The following is a 23,372-nucleotide window of genomic DNA, read 5'->3' on the forward strand; positions in this document are numbered from 1 at the left end:
TGCGCGGGACAGCGGGTGCCCCGGCGGTGGTGGGTGCTGATGTGCTGCTGCTCAGCTCCTGGGCACAGGCTGTTCCCCAGAGCTCCCTTCCCGGGGTTGCGGGTTCTGGGCTGGAGCCTGCAGCCTCAGACATCTAGTCCCCCGTTTGCTCTCCCACTGCTAGTTATAAACAAATTGCCCGCTTCTCCAAACCTCCCGCGCTCAGTCCCCAGGCCTGCGGGGAGGCGCCTCAGTCTGGGCCACTAGACGTTGATGAAGGATCCCTGGTCGCCATTGGCCGTCTCAGGCTCCACGCAGCGCCCCTTCCTCCGAGTGACCCTGCGGTTCCGGTGGAACTTGGCGTAGCAGCGCAGCCCTGAGCAAAGAGAGGCACGGGGCTCAGGGGTGCACCCCGCCAGTCTCCTCCCCATCCTCCCCTACACACACCTCCTGGGATCCAGCACCCTCTCACCCCCACCCCTTCTTCATTCTGCCCTACAACCAATCCATCCGCCACACAGCAGCCTGAAGGTGGAGGATAGGAAGGGTGAACAGATGGGGCATGGGCGATATTTGGGTCCACGAAACTGTTCTGCGTGACACTAATGGTAAGTGCATGTTATTATGCATGTATCAAAGACCACAGAACGTGCAACACGCAGAGCGAACCCTAAGGTATACTGTGGACTTTAGTTAATAGTAACAATGATGCATCGCCCTGGCCCGGTAGCTCCATTGATTAGAGCATCATCCCTGGACACCAAGGTTTTGGGTTCAGTCCCTGGTCAGGGCACATACAAGAATCAACCAATGGATGCATAAGTGGAACAAATCAATGTTTCTCTCTCCTTCTCCCTCTCAAGAAGCAATAAATAAAATAATTTTAAACTGCTCTTATTTATTTATTTTTTAATCCTCACCCAAGGATATTTTTCCATTTATCATCAGAAAGAGTGGGTAGGAGGAAGGGAGAGAGAGAGAGAAACATCAATGTGAGAGAGACACATCTACTGGTTGCCTCCTGCGCGACCCAACCAGGGCTGGGGACAAACCGCAACTGAGGTGCATGCCCTTGACCAGAATCAAACCGAGACTCATTGGTCCGCAGGCCGATGTACTACTGCTGAGCCAAACCGGCCAGGGCAACTGCTCCTATTTAAAATACTACTATGGCCCTGGCTGGTCTGGCTCAGCAGTTAGAGTGTTGGCCCATGGATCAGAAAGACCCGGGTTCAGTTCCCACTAAGGGCATATACCTCGATTACAGTTTGTCCCTGGCCCCGACTGGGGTCATGTGGGTGGCAACCACTTGATGTGTGTCTCACGTCGATGTTTCTCTCTCTCTCTTCCTCCCTCTCTCTCTGAAGATAAATGCAAAAATGTCCTCAGATGAGGATAAAAAATAATAATAATAAAATACTACTACTAATGTATCAAGATTAGTTCATCAGTTATAAAAATTGTACTATACTAATGAGAGACAATTGAAACGGCAGGAGAACTCTGTATTTTCTGCACAATTTTTTTTGTAAACCTAAATGTGCTCTAAAAAAATCTATTAAGCCCTGGCCGGGTGGCTCAGTTGGTTGGAGCATCACCCCATATACCAAAAGGTTGCTGGTTTTTTTGTTTGTTTGTTTTTTAACTGCTCTTATTTATATTATTTATTTATTAACTGCGGTTTAAAAATCCTCACCCGAGGATATTTTTCCATTTTTTGTTCAGGTAGAGTGGGAGGGAGAGAGAGGAACAGAGAGAGAGAGAGAAACATCGATGTGAAAGGAACACATCGAGTGGCTGCCACCTGCACAACCGACCAGGGCCGGGGACAAACTGCAACCGAGGTACGTGCCCTTAGCGGGAACCGAACCCGGGTCTCTCAGGACCGCAGGCCGACGCTCTAACCGCTGAGCCAAACCGGCCAGGGCAGGTTGCTGGTTTTGATTACTAGTCAGGGCACGTAGGGGAGGCAATGATTCATGTTTCTCTCTCATATCAATGTTTCTCTTCTTCTCTCTCTCTTTCTCAAATCAATAAACATATCCTCAAGTGAGGATTTTAAAAAGAGTCTATTTTTTTTTAAGGAACACAGAGTCTACCCTCCCCTATAAAACCTCCCAACCTCCCCACTGTACTAAAAAAAAATTAACTTCAGTCTTCTTGCTTTTCCTCATATATCCAGTCATTTCCTGCCTCAGGACCTTTGCACTTGCTGGTCTCTCAGCCAGAAATCCCTTCCCCAAGCCCTTTGCATAGCTGGCTCCTTCATGGCCTTTAGGTCTCAAAGGACCCTCCCTGACCACCCTAATTAAAGGAGGTGTGGCCCTCTCCACACTGCCACAGGCACCCCCCGAGATACATGGGTGTCTATATACTTTTCATTTAAGATGGTGAGTGAAAGAGATGTCAGTGTGGCCTGAGCAATCCCTACATTTCAGGCTAGGAGTGACCACGGAGAGAGAGCATCGCTACTTTAGGACCCACTATGTCACTGTCGGAATAAAGGGACTGCTATGAAGTTTGTGCTTAGTGGGTCACTGGAGGTTTAGACCTGTGACCCCACAAATGACACTTGGGAGTGGGCAGGGGATTTGTGAGCAGGAGTGGTCAGTAGCCACAGCCCTTCTGGAACCTTCCAGAACGGAGGCTGGCCCTGACTGAAGAACTTTAGCTCTGAGCCCTGTGTTCAATGTTTTGGCATCTCTCTTGAGTCCTCAGGGCTCCGTGTCCTCATGAGGGTTCCTGGCATTCCTAGATCACTGGTGTGTCATCTTGTTGACAACCTCCTCCTGGGCCGTCGTTACTGCCCAGACTGTCACTTCCACTCTTCTTCTTCTTTCGGGGCCTGAGCCCCAGGGAGGAAGCAGGAGTTTTGATGAAACCAACCAGTGTGCGGGATCTCAGAAATGAGCTCTGTTTGCAGACATAAATTTTGGACACCTGGAAAGCTGTCCCCTCCCACCTGAGGCCCAGTGAGGAAGGAAGGAAGGAAGGAAGGAAGGAAGAAAGGAAGGGAGGGAGGGAGGGAGGGAGGGAGGGAGGGAGGGAGGGAGGAAAAGTTGATTGATTCTTGGGCAGAGGGGCCACCATTGAGTGTCCAGCTGGGCACCACTGGGCATGTGCAGCTCTGTAGGGCCAAGTCCCCCTCACTCAGTTGGGCTGGACCTGGACGCCAAGGACTCAGGTTTGGCCCCAACTCTGTCTATTCTCCCTGGACAGGAGTGCCTCCTGCGCACTCTGAACCTCAGCCTTCCCCTCTGGGAAATGGGGCCCCGGCCCTGCACACAGAAGGCAGCTCCCCAGCATCCCCCCGCCTCCCACTCCTGCTGCCTCCATCCCCTCTCACCTCCCAGCCGGTCCTTCCTGTCTGCATTCCTGCTCCCCACAGCCCTACAGCCACAGTGAGCTTTCACCCACGAAGCCAGATCATGTCACTGCTGAAAACCTACCTACAGCGTCCAGCAACAAATCAAACAAGGCCAACAAGGTCCTGTGGGATCCTCCCCACCAGCTTCTCCCACCTTCCCGCATGCCACCTTGCCCGTGGCCACTGTGCGCCAGGCCCACTCAACACACCAGCCTCGTTCCTGTTGGAGCTCCTGCCTTTTCCCTGCCTCTCTCCTGGGACTCTGCCCCCACACCCTGCCACGATCGCCAGGTGGCTGGCTCACTGTCCATGCCTGCCCGTCCTTTCTAAAACAACCCGGACTTTTGATCAGACCTCCAGACTATTTTCTTTACAGCCCTTATTACTTTCTAAAGATCTGATCTACTTCTTCACTTACTGTCTGCTCATCTCACTAGAATGGACTCTGGGTGCAGAATTTGCTGGTTCTTTTATCTGCTGAATCCCCCAGTGTCCAGAACAGTACCAGGTATATAGTAGGTGCTCAGTAAATATGTCTTGACTGAATGGATGAATGAATAATTGGACCTATGTAGTGTTATTGCTTTTACAGCAGATTATTTTTAGACTAATGTGAGCAAAAATGGGGCATGTATCTCAGGATGCTTAGCAGAGGAACTGAGACCAAATTCCCCCACTCAGGAGATATGAGCACTAATTGGATATTGAATGATACTGAGTAATTACTGTTCATTTTTGGTATTTTGTTTTTAAAAGAGTACTTATCACCCGGTCGGTGTGGCTCAGCGGTTGAATGTTGACCCATGCACCAAGAGGCCGCTGGTTCAATTCCCGGTCAGGGCACATGCCCAGGTTGTGGGCCAAATCCCCAGTGGGGGGCATGCAGGAGGCAGCCAGTCGATGTTCTCTCTCATCGATGTTTCTATCTCTCCCTCTCCCTTCCTCTCTCTCTAAAAATAAATAAAGGAAAAAAATAAAAGAGTACTTATTATATTTCAGAGATATAGACTGAAATAGTCACAGATAAAATATCTCTAAACTTCCAGGAGTTGTTTCAAAATCATATTGGAATGAGGGAACTTGGTAGGGGAGAGACGACAGATTGGCAGTGAGTTGGCAACTATTGAAGCTGGGTGATGGAAAATGGGGTTCATTATATTGACTGCTATTCTGACTACTTAATCTATGTTTGAAAATTTTCAGAACACAAAATTAAAAATATTCCCCTACTTTTCTAGCTGTGTGAATTTGGGCAAATCACTCAACCTCTCTGTGCCTCCATTTGCTGATGTGTAAAATGCGGATCATAGCAGCTCCCTTCTGGATGGCTGTGAAGCTTAAGGAGACATAGGCTTAAGAAGGATAAGGAGGATAATGTGAGTAAAGTGCTTAGCACAGAGCCTGGCACACCTGGGCCCACCTGGGCAGGAGGGCACCTGCTGCTCTGGGTGGGAGCTCAAAGGAGTTAAAGAGGTAGCTGACCGAGTGCCTCCTGCCCTGGGACATGCTGGGAAATCCACCGCCAGCCCTGTTATCACACTCGGGATGCCCCCCCCGGGATCGAATTCTGGCCCGAAAGCACCAGACGTCTCAGGTTTGATCTCATGTAGAAAGGCAGGCTCCTCTCTCCTCCCTTCTCCCGCCTCAGATCATGGGAGATCATGCCAACTTGTATTTCAAGAGGCGAGAAAAGCAAATCTGAGAAACGATACCAGGAATGGAGACTAAATGAGTTCACAGATTGGGAAGGCACCGAGCAAAGCTTTGCTTGCTCACAGCTTCGGTTCCCAAGGGATTCTCCCACCCCCCCCTTCGCCACAGACCCCTCAGCCCACCCTCTGCCATGAAACCATGTCCCCGCTCAGTGCAGAACCAGCTCAAAGAGAAAGGGAGGTTTGGTGAATCTCAGAGCACGAGGGACCCCCTCGGGGAGGCCAGGCTCACCTTCCACGCACATGCAGTCGTCGAAACATTTGTTGTTGAGACCCCGGTTGTGGGGCGTGCAGAGATGCCCCCGCAGGTCACAGCAGGTCCCTGTGGACACAGCAAACACATGTGGTCAGCCAAGCCGAGCGGGCCCTCCCCACCACCCGGCACACGGTCCCACTGGACGGGAGATCCATCATCTCGTGGCAGGGCCGTGCCCTGGCAGGGTGGGGCCATCTGGTGTGCAAGGCGTCCAGCCGGAACCACTGATAGATGTCATGGCTGAGGCCCCTGCGGGCGGGTGGCAGAGACCCCAGCTGCCCCAGATGGGCAACCGACTGATCATGGGAGGAGCAGAGGCGGGGTGGGATCACCTCTCCGGAAGAGCGGGTGGAACAGCTGGGTTGCCAGGGGTAGAGTCGGCTTGGAGCTGGGGTGCCTCAAGGATCATTGACACCAAGTCCTCTTTTGACAGATGGGGAAACTGAAGCCCGCCAGGAAGCAGCGAGACCTCCCAGGGCAGGCCCGGGGCACGGCCTCGCCACCGCGGAGCCAGCTCTCAGAGGACTGTCCGGTTGGCCCCAGCTCCAGCCTTTTCTGTCTGCTCAGGGTGAAAACAATGGTTTGGAAAGAAAACAGCCTGTCAGGGAGCTGGTGGTCTGGCTCACACAAGGCCAAATGCTGGTTCGGTTGCTGTTTGGTAGACGATTCTGGCCACTGAATGAACCATGTGGCACCATGGGGGGCACCACTCGGATCTCCCTCTGGGTGGCATTTGCTGGCCAGCAGTTAGCTGTTACCACCTTCAGGATATCACACTGGGCCCATGTCATGTTGTCCCTTGAGTAGTCCCAGCCAATGACTGGCTGGACCATTTCTGTCCACCGTGGGCCTCCTGTAGCAGGCAGTCTTTGCTCTGTAGCGCCCCCATCGGCCGGGAGACTGTATCACAGGTTGCCCTGTCCATTCCTGCCCCTCCCCCTTTTATTACCCATAGGCCTTACCCTCCACCTCCTAACCTCCTACACATCTAACCCCACCTCAACAGGTGCTCCCTGCAGATCCAGATTGACCTAACCAGGGCCAGCCGTTTCGGGCATCGTCCAAACATCCTCTTCTTGCTGTTAGACTGTCTTGAAGGACGCAGCTGCTGAACAGGTGAGGATGTCATGGAAACCTCCAGAAAAAGCCTGGCAGTGTTGTGATGGGCCGAGGGCAGGACTGAGCCCGACCAGATTCTAGGAGGGGTCGTCCTGACTTAAGGCAGCGCGTGGGGCAGCGGTTAACCAGGCAGAATCAGGTTCGAGCCCCTTCCTAGCTGTGTGACCTTGGCTGAGACAGCCCCTCTGGGGTTTCTTTGCCTGCAAGTTGGGGATGACGGGGTCTGTTTCCTGGGTTGCTATGAGGATTAAATAAAGTGTCACAGCAACTCCCAGTAAAGTGGCAGCTGGAGTTGTTCCTACTTCTTATCCCTAGAGGTCATGAACCCAAAGCCCTCCTCATGTGCGTGGGAAGGTCCCTCCACTCCCCGCCCAGGTCCCCCAGCACCCAGCCGAGCGCCTTGAACGCGATGTGGGTGGGTACCTGGCAGGCAGTCTTGGTGATGGTCGCACGGTTCCCCTTCGGCCGGTGACGTTTCGTTGCCATCACTGGAGAGTTTACCCCGGTTTTTCTCTGGGGACAAGAAGACGTGTGGTCAGAAGCTGAGGCCCAGCAGAGCAGAGACTAGGCACAAGGACGCCGGTGTGAGGGTGTCATACTGCCCCTCCCAGGGAGGCTGGGACACTCGGCCTCAAGGTATCCCTTTCTAAAACGAGATCATCAGCAGTACAGACTTAGCTTTTTTTTTTCCAGGGGAAAATGAGTTGATACACGGAAAGCGTCTGGCATGTAGTGAGTTCTCGATGGTGGTATATCCGCTTGGGGCGTCGGTTCAAGTGTGGACTCCACGCCCCACCCAGCCCCCACTGTGGACAGCTGCAGGTCAGGCTGAGCTAACCAACAGATGGTGGGGGAGGGGAGGGAGCTAGGCATGGAGTGGCAGGAAGGTGGACGTACCTTTCTTTTTTAAAAAGTATTTTGTATTGATTTTTTTAGAGAGAGAGGAAGGGAGAGGAAGAGAAAGATAGAAACATCGAGGAGAGAGAACATCGACTGGCCGCCTCCCGCATGCCCCCCACTGGGGATTGGGCCCACAACCCGGGCCTGTGCCCTGACCGGGAATCACACTAGCGACCTCTTGGTGCAGGGTCAACACTCAACCACTGAGCCACGCTGGCCGGACTGGACGTACCTTTCTTTTTAGTAGAGGGCCAGATCTCAGGTTTTAAGTCTTCATAATCGGTCCAGTCGAACAAGGCCATGTCCAGCGTGGGCATCACCTCCCCATCAGGCCTGGGCTGAGCCTGCAGAAGGTGGGTGCAGAGGAGGGAACGTGGAATCCCCAACAGGTGGAGGCAGAAATGTGGGGCCTCAGGGCCCGAGGGCAAAAGAGGGGTTCCTCAGAGTCCAGCTCATCCTCTGTTAGAACCCCAGCCCCTCTATAGAGTCACCTGAGCTTCCTGCTCTAACCGTCACTCAGATACTGTCCTCACTTACATCCAAGTGTAACGGTGCCTACAGGCGACCGATGCAGACAGAGGAGCCGTCCACCCGGCCCTCTGAGGAAGGCGATCGGTCCTGCTCAGTGTCCCGACAACCATGCGGAGGGAGTTGGACGAGGCCAGCTGCTCACTCCCCTGTCCCTTCTTTCTCCTGCAGAAGTTATCAGCTCTCCATGGCACCAGTGAAGCCATGGCCACGTCTCGCCACCCACAGCCCCGGCCAGCCGTCTCCGGGCTGGATCTGCCCACAGTAGGAGTGGGCAATAAAGCCACCTTCCGGGGCTGGGTGCTCAATGGATGGACTTCAGGGGGACTGTGACGGCAGGGATACCGTGTATTCTCTAGGGGTGGCCCAAAGCTTTTATCAGAATCTCAACGGTGCAAGACCCAAAAAGAGAATAAGATCTGCTGCTCAAAAGTAAAGTTTTTTTCCCTTCTACATATTTGTAATCGATCATTTAAAATGATGTTGTTTTGAAAAATGTTTCAAAGCTCCAGAAGAGGTGCCATGAGGTACATCTTGTTAATTGCAAGAATGATGCAATGAACTCCCATGTTGCCTTCATCTATTTGCTAGTGGTAGCACACTGGCCACACATGCTCGCCTGCTCGCTCTCCATACGTCTTTTTTAAAGGTCTGAAGCTGATGTTAAGTGTTAACTAATGCTTGTTAATTCTGGGTCACGGGGACGTAGGTTTTCAGTCTTGTTATCCTCTACCTTTCGGTGTGTATAAAATTCTTTGCCAAGGGCCTTGCTCTTCTCCTTGCAGAGACCCGTGTGCTGAGGGCCCTGGCTTCCCTGGCTGTCCCTCGAGGGAGCCCGGGACCATTTTCTCCTGGACAGCGGCAGCCCTTGCAGGACAGATGCCCACGCTCTCTAGCTGGGTGGGACAGGCCCCAGCAGCCTCCACCAAATCCCTCCCACCCCTGTACCTTAGTCTCCCTAAATGTACGAAGAGGGGTTTGCATGATGGGGTCTCAAGGACTCTTCTGGCTCCAAGGCTGTTCTGAGACCCCTTACCTGGGGCCACAGGGGTGTGACAGGCAGGATCAGGGACTCTTCCGTGGCAGGCACTGCCTCGAAGGTGGTGAGGTAGAGTATGGTGGGGGCCAGGCTGGTGGAGGACTCTTCCATTACAGCATCCGGTGCCTGGTCTTCGGAGAGCTCCACCTTCTTCATTAGGGAGCTGGGACCTCGGACCAAGGCTCGGCCTGAGACACGAAGTGGGAAACACGGGGCCTTTATCTGCTCACCACCCTGCGTCAGCCCCGAGCAGAACCCACACATCCTGCTGCGAACAAGGGGGCGGCAGGCATCAGGTGACAAGCCTGACAGCCTGTCAAGCGGTTGGCTCAGCAAACATCCCTGCTGCCCCCTGTCCTGGGGAGGTGGAAACCTGGGACTGGGGGTGGGGGAACATCTTAGATGAGCTTGCCGTGTTGCTGGGGAGACCGTCCAAGGAGTCTCAATCTAACACAACATTTCAGCAAGTCCAAACCTGGGTTGGCTGGGTGCAGCCAAAGGGGTAAGTACAACAAATGGGAACTAAAGCACAGAGAAGTTAAGAGACCTGCCTGAGGGCACACAGCAGGTAAGCATTGAAGTCTGAATCCAAACCCAACTCCACTTGAGTATAAAATCAATACTTTTAACTACCAATGCCGCCTCCTAAGACACATGGGCATGAGGGAGGGTGAGTGAGCCCGGCAGGTTTGGGGTGGAGAACAACGGGGCTTTGAGAGAAGCTGGAGGGCCCGGACTCTTTCCTGCCTGTTTTTCAGGCCAGATCTGACTTTAAGGTTGTTGGGGTCCGCTGGGATCATTCCACTCTCTAGAAATGAACTCCAGACAGTAGAAAGTAGACAGGCCGCTTAGGGACCGCCGAAGCCACTGCATTCATTCTCCAGGCTTCACAGCCGGTCAGCGGGCTGGGCCGGGCCTCCAGACCTCCGAGGTCCCCTCCTCCTCTTGCCCACTCTGAGGATGGCTCGCTGGTCCACTGGCCTGGGGGCGGGGCTGTGCTAGGTGGATCCACACCCCCTGTGTGCCCTCTGGCTTGTCCAGGAGAGGCTGAGCAGCTAGGCTGCACCCCCCGCGGGGCCCACTGTGTTTGGCCCTCTTGTGGGGGGGGCTCTCAGTAGGCCTGGCAGGGGAGCAAGGCCAGCTATTTGCAGGGGAAGGCGGGGTGAGGCTTCACCACCCCCCTCCTGCAGCACCCCTGCCCCATCCACGTTCGCAGCGCTGGAGCTGCCTCTAGAGGCAGTCTTGTCACAGGAAGACTTGGAAGTGGAGGTGTGGGCAAGGGCTGGAGGCCCGGTGAGCCTGGGAGGAGCCAGGTGGGTGGAGCTGCTGGGAAATGTTTGTTCAGAGACTTAATGGGCCAAGGGAGGGGGCTGCTGGGGCCAGCGGGCCGCTGGACGCTCACATGGGTTGGGAAGGTGAAGGAAGGTGAGCAGGGCTGCGGGGTAGGGAGCACCGCATGAAGCAGGGCAGAGGCAGGAGGGATGAGGGTGCGATGCCTCTCCGGGGACATCTGCATCGAGAAAGAGCGGAGGATGAACTAGTAACAACTGCTCGTTGTCCCTGCCACTTGCCAGGCACACTGCCAAGCACACTTCATATCAGTTGTCTCTGAATCTACACTGAGGCTGGATGAGGCCACTGTCCTCATTTTGCAGAGGGGACAACCGAGGCCCAGACTGGTGACAGGCCATGCAGCTAGTAAACAGTGGAGCCAGGATCTGAACTTGGGCAGATCTGGCTTCAGGATCTAAGCTCTTAGCCCCTGCTCTACACCGCAGAGTCGATGAAGTGATCCTCTTGGAGGGTGTGGAACTGGTGCATCTCTACTCCGTAGGATAGACTCAGGTCAGATACAAAGTAGAACCTCTGACTCGGGAGGACTATCTACTAATAAGACGGAGTTTCTGTTGTCACACATGTCCCTCTCCTCCTCCTGTGCCCCAGCCCCAGGCCTCTCCCAGCCTCCTCCCCTCACCAGACCCCTCTGACTTCAGTGAGACCCTCCCCTCCTCTGGGTGTCCACTGCCTGCCTCCTTTGGGGCCTCTGGATATCCTTCCAGGGACCTCACACCATTGACCCTCCCTCCTGGGCCTGAAGCCCTCTCCTCTCCCCCACTCTGCCCCTCCCTTCCATCAAAGGACCCCACCCCAGCCCAGGCGTCCAGCTACCTCTGTGAAGTTTCAACCTCTCCCTGCGTCTCCTGTGCTCCCTGCCACGCTTCTTCCCTGGAGACCGGTTCTCTGGGTAGGGCAGTGCCAGTCCCAGGAGCAGATCTTTGTCCTGCAGCAGACCTGCGGGGCTTTGCCTAGGCAGTAGCCCCCCTGCCCCTGGCAGCCTGGAGGCCTGCTTGGTGGAGGTGACCACAGCGCCATCCTGGGCCCATCCGGGCATGCCTGGGCCCCGCTCCTTCTTGCCCAGGCCCCGCCGGCGGTGGTGGCTGGCCTGCGGTGTCCACAGTGCTGGGCCTGGGAGGTTGATGTGATTCTCAGGGAGGTTTCGAGCCGGGGTTCCAGGTCCCAGGGAGCCTGCCAGGCTCAGCTCCAGCAACACCAGGAGGGCAAGGAACAGCATGGGGGCAACGTGGGTGGTGGGCCCAGCCATGGGTTCCTCCCTGCAAGAAACACAGTATGTGAGGGGGCAGTTTGGCAGCTCCCCTCCTCCATGTCCCCACTCCCAAATCCCCTCACTGCATCATTACTCACACCCAGAGTTCCTCAACAGGGATAGGGGGGACCTAGTCCCTCAGGGGGCATTTGGCAATGTCTAGAGACCCTTTTGGTGGTCAGAACTGGGCTGTGCTACTGACTCTACAGGGTGGAGGCCAGGAACGCTGCCAATCACCCCGTGCAGCTCAGGACAGTCCCCCACAACAGAGGCTCACGGGCCCAGAAAGGTCAGTGTTGAGGCTGAGACCCTGGCATAAATAGCGTAAGGAGCCTCCAGGTCCCAGATTAGCCTGGGATCCCTTTCTCTGCCCAAAGCTCTCGGCCGAGTCCCCGGCATGCGCTGGGAGTTACCCTCTATCCCCAGGACCGACTCAAGCACGCGGGAGGAGCAGCGCTTGAGCGAGCGCCCGGGCAGGGATCGGCTGGGCGCTTCGTGTGCGTTACATCCCTTGGTCCTTTCGACAGCTCTCCACGCGGCTCTTGCTATTTTCTGAAGTGGGCGTTAAGGCTCAGAGAGGTTCCGGAGAGGTTCCGTCACACCAAAGAAGCGGCCTTTGTGTGGTTCTCATGCCTGTGCGCGTACTGCCACGTGGCTGTCTCCGGGCATCCTGTCCCTGTCAACACCCTTCTTCCCTCGGGGTCAGGACAGTTCTGACCGCTGGACTCTGAACCCTGCTGGGGGTGGTGAGCTGAATGGCCACGTCCCCCACCCGAAGGAGGCTCTTTTGGGGGACCCAGTGGCTGGGGGATGGCGGGGTGTCTGCTGATGCTGGAGGCCACCCCTGCAGCACCTCCCTCACAGCGCCCTCCCCGCCCGCCCGGCTCACTGCATCCGACAAGTTCCGCACCAGGGTAGCTGATTGAATTTTTATGGACTCCCGCGCCCCCTGAGTGCTCCATTAGGCTCACAAAGGTGCTTACACTCCCGTTTCCTGTGATTTGTGGCCCTATAATAGCCCAGGGCTGCTGGGCCTGTGACAGTTCCTGTGGCCCCACACAGCCCCCCCATCCCCCCACCCGGGCTCACCTTTAGCCAACCCTGCCTGAGGGGCCCTTGAAATGAGCAGGGAGGGCAGGAGGGACAGGGAGGCTGGGGCTGGACCAGGCTGACCCACTCTGAGAGGGCTGGGTGCTGAAGGGGGTGAAACGCTCCTCCCTGCCCCACCCAGTCACCTGCTGCCCTTCATCCCGCCTGCTGTGTCCTCGTCCCCCACGGCCCTCGGTTCTGCTCTTCCTAGAACCATGGACTTAGGGGAAGAGGCTGTCCTGTCCCATCACTCATCCCTGTCCCTGGAGCCCCCTGCGTGTCCTGGGTGAACCTTAATGAGCTGTGTGGGACCCTGGGATGGGCTTGTTGTGACAACCCCAGTCTCATCACACATCTTTCCTTTTCTAAGCCTATTAACTGTGCAGCCTGGTCTGACTTCCCGTCCACCAGGCATGGTAAGGAGGCTTCTGCCCCCTCGGCCTCACCTCCGGCCTTCCCATAATGAGGGTCCCCGAGGCTGGGGCTCATTTCAAAGGGCTGTCAGTCAAGCATTGTTTCCTCCCAGGGTCCCCCGGAACCCTGTTTCCAGGACTGAGGCGGATGCTGGCATTTGGCAGGCGTCCCCTCTGCTCCCTGAGACTGAGAAAGGCTGAGTCTCTGTCCTTGCTGTCCCTGGCCCGGCCCTGCCCTCCTGTCTTGCAGGGACATCCATAGCCTGGCGGAAGCCCACAGAGTGTCCCCATCAACAGGGAACCTTCAAGGTGTTGGCCAGTGAGTGGAATCCCCATCCTAGGGTGGGAGAAGCAAGGCAGGGCACCCAAAAAGTGTAGGCAAGGGTCTAGATGAGGCTGGGCCGAGGGGTGTGGGTTGGGAAGACCCACAGGCATGTATGGGCAGCTTGCTGTCCCTGTGGCACACACAAGCCAGCCTCTGAACTCGGTGACCAGCCTGGGGACTGGTCTCAGAAGACAGTGAATCCCCTGTAGAGCCAGGAGATGAGGCCCAGCCCCCCTGCCCCCCTTGCACCATGACCTGTACTTGCCTTCTCTCTCCTACTGAAGTCCTCTTGCCAAGACCCTGCCAATGGCCATGGATCCATTCATTGTACCCAGGAACCCCAATTTCAGGGCCATCTTTGTTGCCTCCTGCCCTTTGTAGCCCACAAATCATGCATGCAGCCTGCCTGGGGCAGGGGAGAGGGGATCTCAGCGTGCAGTTCTGGTGTACCCCTGGGGGGCCATCCCTCTCCCCAGACCTTATCAGCAGTCCTGCAGCCAGACCCAGCCTGTACTGCTGCCAGATTACTCTGATCATGCCTCCACTCAATACTATCCATGGCTCCCTATTGCCTTCCCTTTTAATCACAACATCCTGGATTTGGCACGTAAGACCTTGTATAATGTCTCCCCAACCTAGCTTTGCAGTCCTGACAGATTCTATTTCCTCCCCATCACAGCCAACAGAGACTATTCCCTGGGCCCCAAACATACCCCATCTTTCCTGTTTCTGTTCTCCCTTAGACGCCCATCTGTTTCTGTCCAAACCCTGCCTGTCTTCAGGGCCCCATCCCAAATGTCCTCTTTCAGAAAGCCTTGTCAGTCTCCCGATTAGCTGAGTTTCCTCCTCCAGGCTCCTCCAGGGCTCTGCCCAGCTCTTGAAGACCTCACGTGCCATTCCGTGCTGGGTGATCAGTCTTTCTGAAAGCCCCTGACTAGGCAGGAAGATCCTAGGGGGCTCTGTCCCACTGTCCCTCTGTCCCTCAGAGATCTGTAGGACCCTGCAAATAATAGGCATTGATAACTATGGATAGAAATGGAAGTGGATTGAGCACAATCGAACTGGTACCTGAGCACAAAATCATAAATATATTCTCAGGGTGTGTGTGGAGGGAGGTGAAGTGAGGGCTGGGGGACCGAGCACCACTTTGTCCTGACAACTGCTTGGAACTCTCTCTCTCCAAGCCCATGGGGCTTGCACACAGATCTTGGCACAGCCCAGCAGCCAAGATGCCAGCCTGGCAAAGAGCCACTCAGGAAATGTAGGCTGCTACAGAAGTCATGCCAAGGATCCACAGTGATAAAGGGCTCCAATCCATTTCTGTCGCTCTGGGAGCCAGTTGGAGGCTGCATCACAAAGCGCCAAGCATTCAGGCAAAAAGGGGAAGCAGGCACCCGCTTCCCTCCCCTCCCCCCAACCTCCCGTCAGCCACGGGTGGTTCTGCTTGTGGCTTGCTCACAAAGCCTGCTCTTCTAGGGCTGGATCTGATCTGCCACCTCATTCCCACCCCCTCTTCCCGCCGAGATTGGGGACAATCAACAGCTTGGAGTTGCCCGGACAAGAGTTCTCGAGGGACATCAGGACCACCCACAACCCAGAGATGGCGCTCTCACAACTGAGATCTAATAGTGACTCATTAAAAGCAAAGCAAAACAAAAGCAATCGTGATAATGGGAGCAGCCACTCCCTGAGCAGCTGTGAAGCCCATTATAAGCTTATTTCATCCCTTTCTTAGTGCCTCTTCTCAACGGCCCTGCCGGAAATGAGGAAAGCGAGGCTCTGGGAAGGTAAGCCACAAATCCAGGGCGACACGACTTCTCTATGCACAGGGGACAGCCCTTGCACTCCATCCGCCTGCACTGAGCCACATCAGGGGTCACCCTCCCCACATCTCCTGTCTTCTCAGTGAGTTGCAGTCAGGGCTCAGCAGGGGAGATCAGACTCTGGCCCTTGGGAAAGGGAAACTAACCAAGGAGCGGAAAGGGGCTTATCTCTGCCCTTATCCTGTCCCCACACTGTGCAGAGTTGAACTGCAAAGCTGTTTCCACCCAGAAGGCTGCCAGGAAGCAGCATCACATGCAAATAAAGGCAGTTAATCCAGCCAGGAGCCTGCTTTGATTCCTGAGCCCCTTCCCCCAACAGACTTGCATTTGGGGGCCGCGAAATAGGAGGGCTTGGGACTGGCAGACAACTGTGGAGCTGGACTGCCATCCGGCAGCCCAGGGCAACCCAGGACAAGGCTGTAGGTCCCCTGCATTCTTGCCCTTGCAGATCAGCTCACCTGCTGTAGGTGGGTTGGGGGAGGACCAGGAGGTGGCTGGGGGGTGGGAGTAGGGCTGGCTGAGGGGGCTCTGATGGGAATCCCGGGCCAAGGATATCAGTGATGCTGCTTATGTTGCTCAGTCCAGGCTGTGAGCCGGACAATCACCCACTGGGAGAACCTGGCCATCCATCCCCCGTCCCTGACCCTGGGTCTCCTCCTCATGTTTGAAAGGGACACCTTTGAGCCACTGTTTGATACAGATGTTTTAGGCGGTCTCTAAGCATTTGATTCTAAGCTCACTTCTTAAAAATATTTTTTTCGACTACTGTGAAAACAACAGACACTCTCAGATGCGTTCTCTATCCAATTTTAACACAGCTCCATCATGACTTCAACTTCTCCTCGGTCACTGAAGGGTATTCCAGGGACACAAGGTGAGCAGTTGAAAAGAACTGTTGCCATTTGCAACTACTTATTTACATGTCGGCACAGGCTGTGCTGGACGCGAATGATCAAAGCCAGCTAGAGGCTCTGTCTCACAGGGACAAGTGCAACTGACATCCTTTGTGTCCTCTTTTTTTTTTAATCCTCACCCGAGTCCTGGCTGGTTTGGCTCAGTGGTTAGAGCGTCGGCCTGTGGTCCAGAGAGACCCAGGTTCGGTTCCCGCGAAGGGTGCGAACCTTGGTTGCAGTTTGTCCCCGGCCCTGGTTGGGTCGTGCAGGTGACAGCCACTCGATGTGTCCCTTTCATGTCAATGTTTCTCTCTCTCTCTCTCTCCCTCCCACTCTATCTAAACAAAAAATGAGGAAAAAAAATGTCCTTGGGTGAGGATAAAAAAAAAAACAAAAAACAAATAATCCTCACCCGAGGACATTTTTCCATATTTTGTTCAGATAGAGTGGGAGGGAGAGAGAGAGAAACATAGACATGAAAGGGACACATCGAGTGGCTTTCACCTGCACAACTCAACCAGGGCCGGGGACAAACTACAACCGAGGTACGCGCCCTTAGTGGGAACCAAACCCGGGTCTCTCTGGACCTCAGGCTGACGCTCTAACCGCTGAGCCAAACCGGCCAGGGCATCCCTTGTGTTCCTTCATCTCATTGAGAACAGCTTCTTTCTTATCAACTTATTTAAAATAGCCCAGCTGGTGTGGCTCAGTGGCTGAGCATCGACCCATGCACCAAGAGGTCGCCGGTTCGATTCCCGGTCAGGGCACATGCCCAGGTTGTGGGCCAGATCCCCAGTGGGGGGCATGCAGGAAGGAGGTGGCCAATCGATGTTTTCTCTCATCGATGTTTCTCTCTCCCTCTCCCTTCCTCTTTCTGTAAAAAAATCAATTAAAAAAAAGAAACTTTAAAATAGGGCACTATTGTAAGTTGGAGACATAACAGTGGTCGCACAGCATGTCTAGGTAGAAGAGGCTAAAGAGTCGAACTGGCCCTGGCCGGTTTGGCTCAGCGGTGAGAGCGTCGGCCTGCGGTCCAGAGAGACCCGGGTTAGGTTCCCGCTCAGGGCACGTACCTCGGTTGCAGTTTGTCCCCGGCCCTGGTTGGTCGTGTGGGTGGCAGCCACTCGATGTGTCCCTTTCACATCGATGTTTCTCTCTCTCTTCCTCTTTCTCCCTCCCACTCTATCTGAACAAAAAATGGAAAAAAAATGTCCTCGGGTGAGGATAAAAAATTTTAAAAAAAAGAGTCGAACTGCAAGTAGGGCTTGAAGTTGTATCTGCGGAAAATGGAGACAATTGTGACTTGGGAGAGATTACTGGTGGTGGTGGGGGGGGGCGGTCACACTGCTCAGAAACCCTGCATTTATTGATTTTATGTATTGGGACTACGAATAAGATTGCTTGGGAAATGATTTGCACTGCTCAACAAAATCGGGGTGGGGGCGTAGGGGAAGACCACTGGATCACTGGGTTAGATAGTCTTAAAGGCCCTGTGTGCCAGGGAAGGTTGCGAATCCAGGTTCCACAGGGACAAGACTCCTCCATCTGTCTCTCTGTTCAACTGACAGCCCCTGTGGGGAGGGATGCCACATACTATCTTCCAGGATCTGGCGTGAGTCCCCAGGGGTAGGGACATGTACTGAGGAAGCATGCATTCAGAGGACATAGCTGTGAATGTTAAAAGATAAAGCAGAACACACTATGCTCTGGCCAGTGTGCTCAGTGGTTAGAGTGTCGGTCCACGCACCAAAGCGTCTCGGGTTTGATTCCCGGTCAAGGGCATGTACCTGGGTTGTATGTTCGATCCCCAGTCCTGGTCAGGGCACATGCAGGAGGCAATCAATCAATGTGTCTCTCCCACATGGATGTTCCTCTCTCTCTCTCTCCCTCCTTCACTTCCTCTCTTCCCCTCTGTCTAAAAATCAATGGAAAAATATCCAAAACAACAACAAAATCCATAATACATGATGATAATAACCACCCCATTCCAGGCCCACACCCAGTCACTTCTGGAGGTGCCCTGCCTTGCTCTGTCCATCTCTCTAACTGTGCCTGATTCTCGGGCACAGATGAGACCCTAACCCACCGAGCTGCTGGGATGGACACCCTGAGACCAGCACAGTGTTTCTTTGGGGTGACTGGGGCACCCAGTCTTTTGTGGGACCTTCAGAAAGTGATGCAGGGTGCTGGGGTGGGGGTGGGGGACTGGATAGGGAAGGGTCCTAATTCTTGCCATTCCTCTGGCCACAGCTCAGATCGTGAAATGACCCTCTCCATAAAAACACCTTAAATACCTTTGGCTCATATGAAACTTGAAGGCAGTCACTTCTGCTGAGCCTGGGTGGGAAGGGACTTCCGACCCCAAAGAGCCCAAGCTCTGGCTCCCTTGAGAGAACCCAGCTGGGGAAGAACATGCTGAGCCCATCTGAAGCCCATTGCCTCACTCGGGTGCCGTCTGGGCCCAGGGGCCGAGCCCTCCCAGCTCCGGGGAAAACGGCCTGGGGTTTCTTGGCATTCTGGGCACAGCTAGGACCCTGGGCACTAAGTGCTGAATTCTGCCCTTCAGAGCAGCAGCCTCCGGCAGGCCTGGCCTCCACGTGGGTGCCCCCTCATTACAAAACTTTCTCCAAGTTCCCTGCGCGTTTCAGGCAACGAAACCGTCTCCGGGGCAGCTTTTCAGCCTCAGCCCCTGCTTTTCTCCAAAACGTTCTCCACTTCGTGGCCAGAAGAAGGCATCTGATCGCTGGCGCTCTGGCTTAAAGCTCGTCCGCAGACAGGTCTGCGTACGTACAGGGGACGAGCGACTCCTGAACAGGTAAAGAGCTTGCAGACCTTCACACTTCCAGCCTGGGATCCCTGGGGCGAGCGCCTGGGTGCCCAGGACCCCAGCTCACGACTGCTGAGGATGGATTTTGTCAAGAGGAGGAATCACTGCTGATGTTATGTTCCCAAACTTCCATGAAGAGTTTAGGGGTGCTCTAACTTGGAATTGATCGACCTGACCCTTTCGCCTCGCACCTCCTTATGGCCTGGTCGAACACTTCCTGGAATGGCTGGAACTGAAGAACGGAGGTGGCTGTCCCCAGGTCCCTCATCTGCTCTCAGGCCAGTGGGGTCACCCTGCGGTCAGCTCCACAAACCTCCAGTTGGAGGATCTTAGAACTCCTGGCCCCCTGGAAGCAGAGTCTTGTGTTCTTTAGGGGAGCTGACTCCCCCAAGGCTGGAAAATGGCAATTTTGCTTGTTCAATCAAAATATGTATATTCACATGAGTGGGGGGTTGGTGGGTGGATCCCAAATTCATGGGCTTTGGGAATGGACTTTGTCCCTCTAAACCCTTGAGCTCTCGCCCACCGTCACAGCTCTTCATGAGTGATTATTTCTCTGTCTGTGAAATGGGATTCTTACTCTGTCATGAGATCTGTTTAGGAAGTCAGTCCGGTGCGGTGTTCATGTAGTTCTGGGTAGGAATGGAAGCCAGGAAGGGAAAGTGGGTGGAGAGCAGGGAAGATGAGCTCACCGGTGGGGCGGGGGAGACTCGAATCAGCTGCCCTGGGAGGTGCTCATTGGCAGCTGGGGTCTTGAGAGTCCTGAGCTAGTCCCTACCCATCTCCCTGCAGCTCTGCACCCCTCAAAGTGCCGCCTGTCCAACAGGAAGGGCCTCTCAGCTCCCTCTAGGCCTCAGAACAGCCAGAGCCCCACCTACCCCTCCACAGGCCATTGGACAACCTGGCCTCACACAGAGCTCCGCCTCTCACCCTGTGGAGCCCCAGGTGCTTCTTTGCCATGGAGACTGCGGGGGAGACTGACACCAGACTGAGCCTCTCTGGGTGCCATGCAAGGGGACTGCTCCAATCTGAAGGGGGAGACAGGGTCCCTGCTCCTGCACATTGCCAGTCTGACTGGGGACCACAGCCCTGCTGGCCCTGGGGCGGTCCCAGTTGACAGGGGAGACCCAGCTCCTGCCCTCAGGGCACGCTGTCTTAGCCAGACAAGCAGCCCTTGCCCCAGAAAGCCTCCAGTCTGAAGGGTGAGTTCCATCTGCTGCCCTTAGGGACTTTCCCACCTGATAGGAGAGACACAGCTCCGGCTTGGGAAGTTCCTGGAACATGGGGGAAATACTCTTCGCTACACCGAGCTTCTAATCTCCCAGAAGACACCGTCACTGCCCTCCACGTGTCCACTCTGACCTGGCAGAGGTCACAGGTCTAATGAAGGGTTGAGGCACAGACATAACTATTACTGATTCAAACATGCAGATGTCAGCTGAGCCCTGGGAGAGCCGCACTGAGCAGAGCAGAGAGAGCTGTGTGACCTTGGGCAAGCCACCTAACCTCTCTGAGCCTCCGTGTCCTCTCCTGTAAAATGCGGGTGGATGTCAGGATGAGAAGGGGTAAAAGTGTGCAAAGTGTTCCCAGTAAGGGCACAACAGACAGCAACTGCGGTAATTATGGGGAGGGAAGAGAGCGGGGGCGGGAGGTGCCTTTGTGCATCTGTGCCTGTGTGTGCAGGGGGCAGGCGCAGGTGGTCCTGTCCTCAGTCATTCAGTCGTTGGTGGGGTGATCGATGGCTTCCACGGGGCAGGGCAGGACAGGCCAATGCCAGCCTGGAAGGGACCATTGTCTGGCAAATGAGGTTTGGCTTCCCCACAGGGACAGTCCCATCTGCTTTTATTATTTCCAACAGCAGCCTCAGGAATTCCTACCCCCCACAAGACCTCAAAAAGCCCGTGTAGGGATGTTGTTTTGGGGGTGGTGCTCCTCTCTCCCAGTGTCCCACAAGCACCTCCCAAGACAGAGTCCTCCCTCCTGTTACAGGTGCTCCTCTCCCTCTTCTCCTAGGTTACACCCGCCCCCCCCCCCCCGGACTTCATTATCTCAGTGCCCAGACGATTCAACACCACGTGCTGTTGGGTTAGACCCATCACTTAATCATCAAGTGACAAAAAGGCCTGCTGTTGGCTCTGGCAGAGCCAGTGTGGAGTGGGAAGACACCTGGAATCAGACAAGCCTGGGTATGAATCCTGGCTCCAGCACTTAATAGCCGTGTGACCCTGGGCTAGTCAATTTGCAGGGCTCCAGTCCCACACCTGAAAGATGAGTATGTGTGTTTGGGTATCATGTATTGGGCATTTACCAGGCTAGGCCTAGAGCTTTGTATGCGTGATCTAATGTAGCCCCTCTGAAGTGTTCGGACGTTAATAGCAGCAATGGCTCAACATCGGGACAAAGATTTGGGGGGTTTGCCCAAGGTTACACAGTAACTGGTAAAGCTGGGGTTTGAACCCATGGCCGTCTGACTCCAAAGGCAGGGTCTTGACCATTCACGCTACACTCAGGGACTGATACCAGTGCAGGTGCCACGGCTCTCGGGGATGACGCATTCTGGGGGCCTTAGCCCAGAGCCTGGGACAGAGAGAATACTAAAGACATGTGGGTTCTAGAATTAGTTCATCCCAGCTGCTCTGGATCAGGCAGGGGCGTCACCCCTCATAACCCCACATCCATTCAGGGATGTGTACAGGTGATCAGTGCCAGGCCATGCTGTTCCAGTGTGGGGGGCTGCCAAAGCTGGGACCTAGAGGGAGGGGGAACAGGGCCTCTAGTGGCAAGTCTCCAGCCACCCTCCCCGGTCCTTCCTGGAGAGGTCTATGGTCCACTGACCACAGAGGCCCATCCGAGAGAAAGGGCTGGGGTAGGACAAGCAGAGGGCCTGCAGCAGCAAGAGAGGCAGGTCTCAACTGTCAAGGTCAGAACAGGGATGCTCAATGATGCCCCGCTTGGGAACATGCCCAGGACCCCTCTCTGCTTCTGCTGTTCCCAGGCTGTGGAGTCAGGGAGCCCCAATGCAGACCTCAGCTCGGCCAGTCTTGGCTGAGACAAGTGAAGCAACTCCTCCAGGTCACATAGCTGCTAAGCCATCAGCTGGGAAGACCAAGCTGCCAGACTTAGGCAGTCGCTTCCCTGTCTGGTCTGTTTCCTCTGCTCTAATCAGGCACAGAAATCATTTTCACCTTCCGGAGGGATGCAGAACCCCACCCCCCTGAACCACAGGGATTTTCCAGGCCGCGTGCTCCCCCTCCAACCTCCCCAGCCATGGTCCTTTGCTCCAGGGCCCACTCTGCCCCTGGCCTGGCCAGCAAGACTCAGTGGCACTCAAGGGTAACCTGTGGCCTGCAATGTTCGGTTCGTTCCTGTCTCCTTGACCAAGAATTCCATTCAATAGAACAAGTGTGTGCAGAGCACCTACTGTGGTTCAGGTGCCGGGACCACAGGTGAAATGAGACCCAGCCCCCCCAGGGAAGTGAGGACCATGAGAGACAGGGAGGCAAAGGGGAGCAGGAGGGCTTCCCTCAGGAGGGGACATCTGACCTTGGTCCGCAAGGATGGGCAGCCTTCAACTGAACACAGGGCAGGGGCGATATTTCAGATGGAGAGAAGAGCCCCGGCAAAAGCTCAGAGGAAGTCAGGACGTGGGGATGATTAGCCCTTCATCATGGCTGAAACCCCAGGTGTGGATGGGGTGTAGTGGGAGGCAGGCAATGGGAGCCATGGAGGGGTTTAGGGCTGGGGAGAGGGGTGCATTGAGTGATGAGGAAGGCAGAGAAGGTGCCATCATTTTCATGTGGGCGAGGGACAAAGAGGCTACGAGCAAGGTTCCTAGAGGTCGAAGGGGCTGCTCAGCTGGCTTTCCCTAGGACAGCTGTGGCCTGAGAGGCAGGGGACAGAGATGGAGAAAGGCTCTGGGTTGCCAGAGTTGGGCCTGTCCACCAGGCAGGATCATGAGCGGAGGCTGAGTGGGGTGTAAGTGTGTCCCTAGTTCCATTCTTGCCTCTAGGTGTCAACTCTGGCTGTGGCTGAGAACAGAAACTCAGCGGGAAGAGCCCAGAACCTGCCAGCGGGGAGGTTGGCCTCATTAAGTCACTCAGCCCACATCCTTGTGGACACCTGGGGTGGTATGTCACCTGTTACGACGACGACACGGATTATGGTCAGAGGGTTTGGGCGACTATGCAGCAGGTCCAGAGTCCAGCAAGACGACCTCCCCAGAGGAGAGAAATGGCTTGCGAGCGGGTGCCGTCAGCGCAAGAGAGAGGCTCAGAACTGGGGATGAGTCATCTGGGTGCCTCATGATAAATGACCAGCTGTTGGCAACACTGACAGCCACTCGGATCTCATTTGGAAAGCAGAGACCCTTTTCACCCTGATTTTTAAAGTCTGATTTTAGGAGAAACGAAGAGGCACAGATCAAGAAGAGTGTCTGGAAGAATGTAAATGCCTGTATGGGGGGTGGGGGCAGTGATGTGGGAGGGGCCATAGTCAGGT

At 55.1% G+C, this 23,372-nt stretch overlaps 1 protein-coding gene across 1 annotated transcript; it reads right to left on the reverse strand.

Annotated features, from left to right (window-relative positions):
* Positions 1–242: 242 nt before the first annotated feature.
* On the reverse strand, positions 243–11,502 carry DRAXIN (dorsal inhibitory axon guidance protein). The gene is made up of 6 exons (XM_036255098.1): positions 11,070–11,502; positions 8,898–9,088; positions 7,566–7,677; positions 6,857–6,946; positions 5,291–5,380; positions 243–355 (listed from the first exon to the last, which is right to left on the reverse strand). Exons 1-6 carry the CDS (start codon positions 11,500–11,502, stop codon positions 243–245), a joined length of 1,029 nt encoding a protein of 342 aa, XP_036110991.1.
* Between the last annotated feature and the right edge of the window lie 11,870 nt (positions 11,503–23,372).

The sequence above is a fragment of the Molossus molossus genome, unplaced genomic scaffold (genome assembly GCF_014108415.1).
Source record: "Molossus molossus isolate mMolMol1 unplaced genomic scaffold, mMolMol1.p scaffold_m16_p_12, whole genome shotgun sequence".
In the NCBI taxonomy this organism is placed as follows: Eukaryota; Metazoa; Chordata; class Mammalia; order Chiroptera; family Molossidae; genus Molossus; species Molossus molossus.

Coding starts and splice junctions, on each gene's coding strand:
- DRAXIN (XM_036255098.1), bottom strand. CDS start 11,502: ATGGCTGGGCCCACCACCCACGTTGCCCCCATGCTGTTCCTTGCCCTC. Junction 7,678..8,897: donor TCACACCCCTGTGGCCCCAG/GTAAGGGGTCTC, acceptor CACCTTCTGCAG/GCTCAGCCCAGGCCTGATGG. Junction 5,381..6,856: donor TCACCAAGACTGCCTGCCAG/GTACCCACCCAC, acceptor CTGTGTCCACAG/GGACCTGCTGTGACCTGCGG.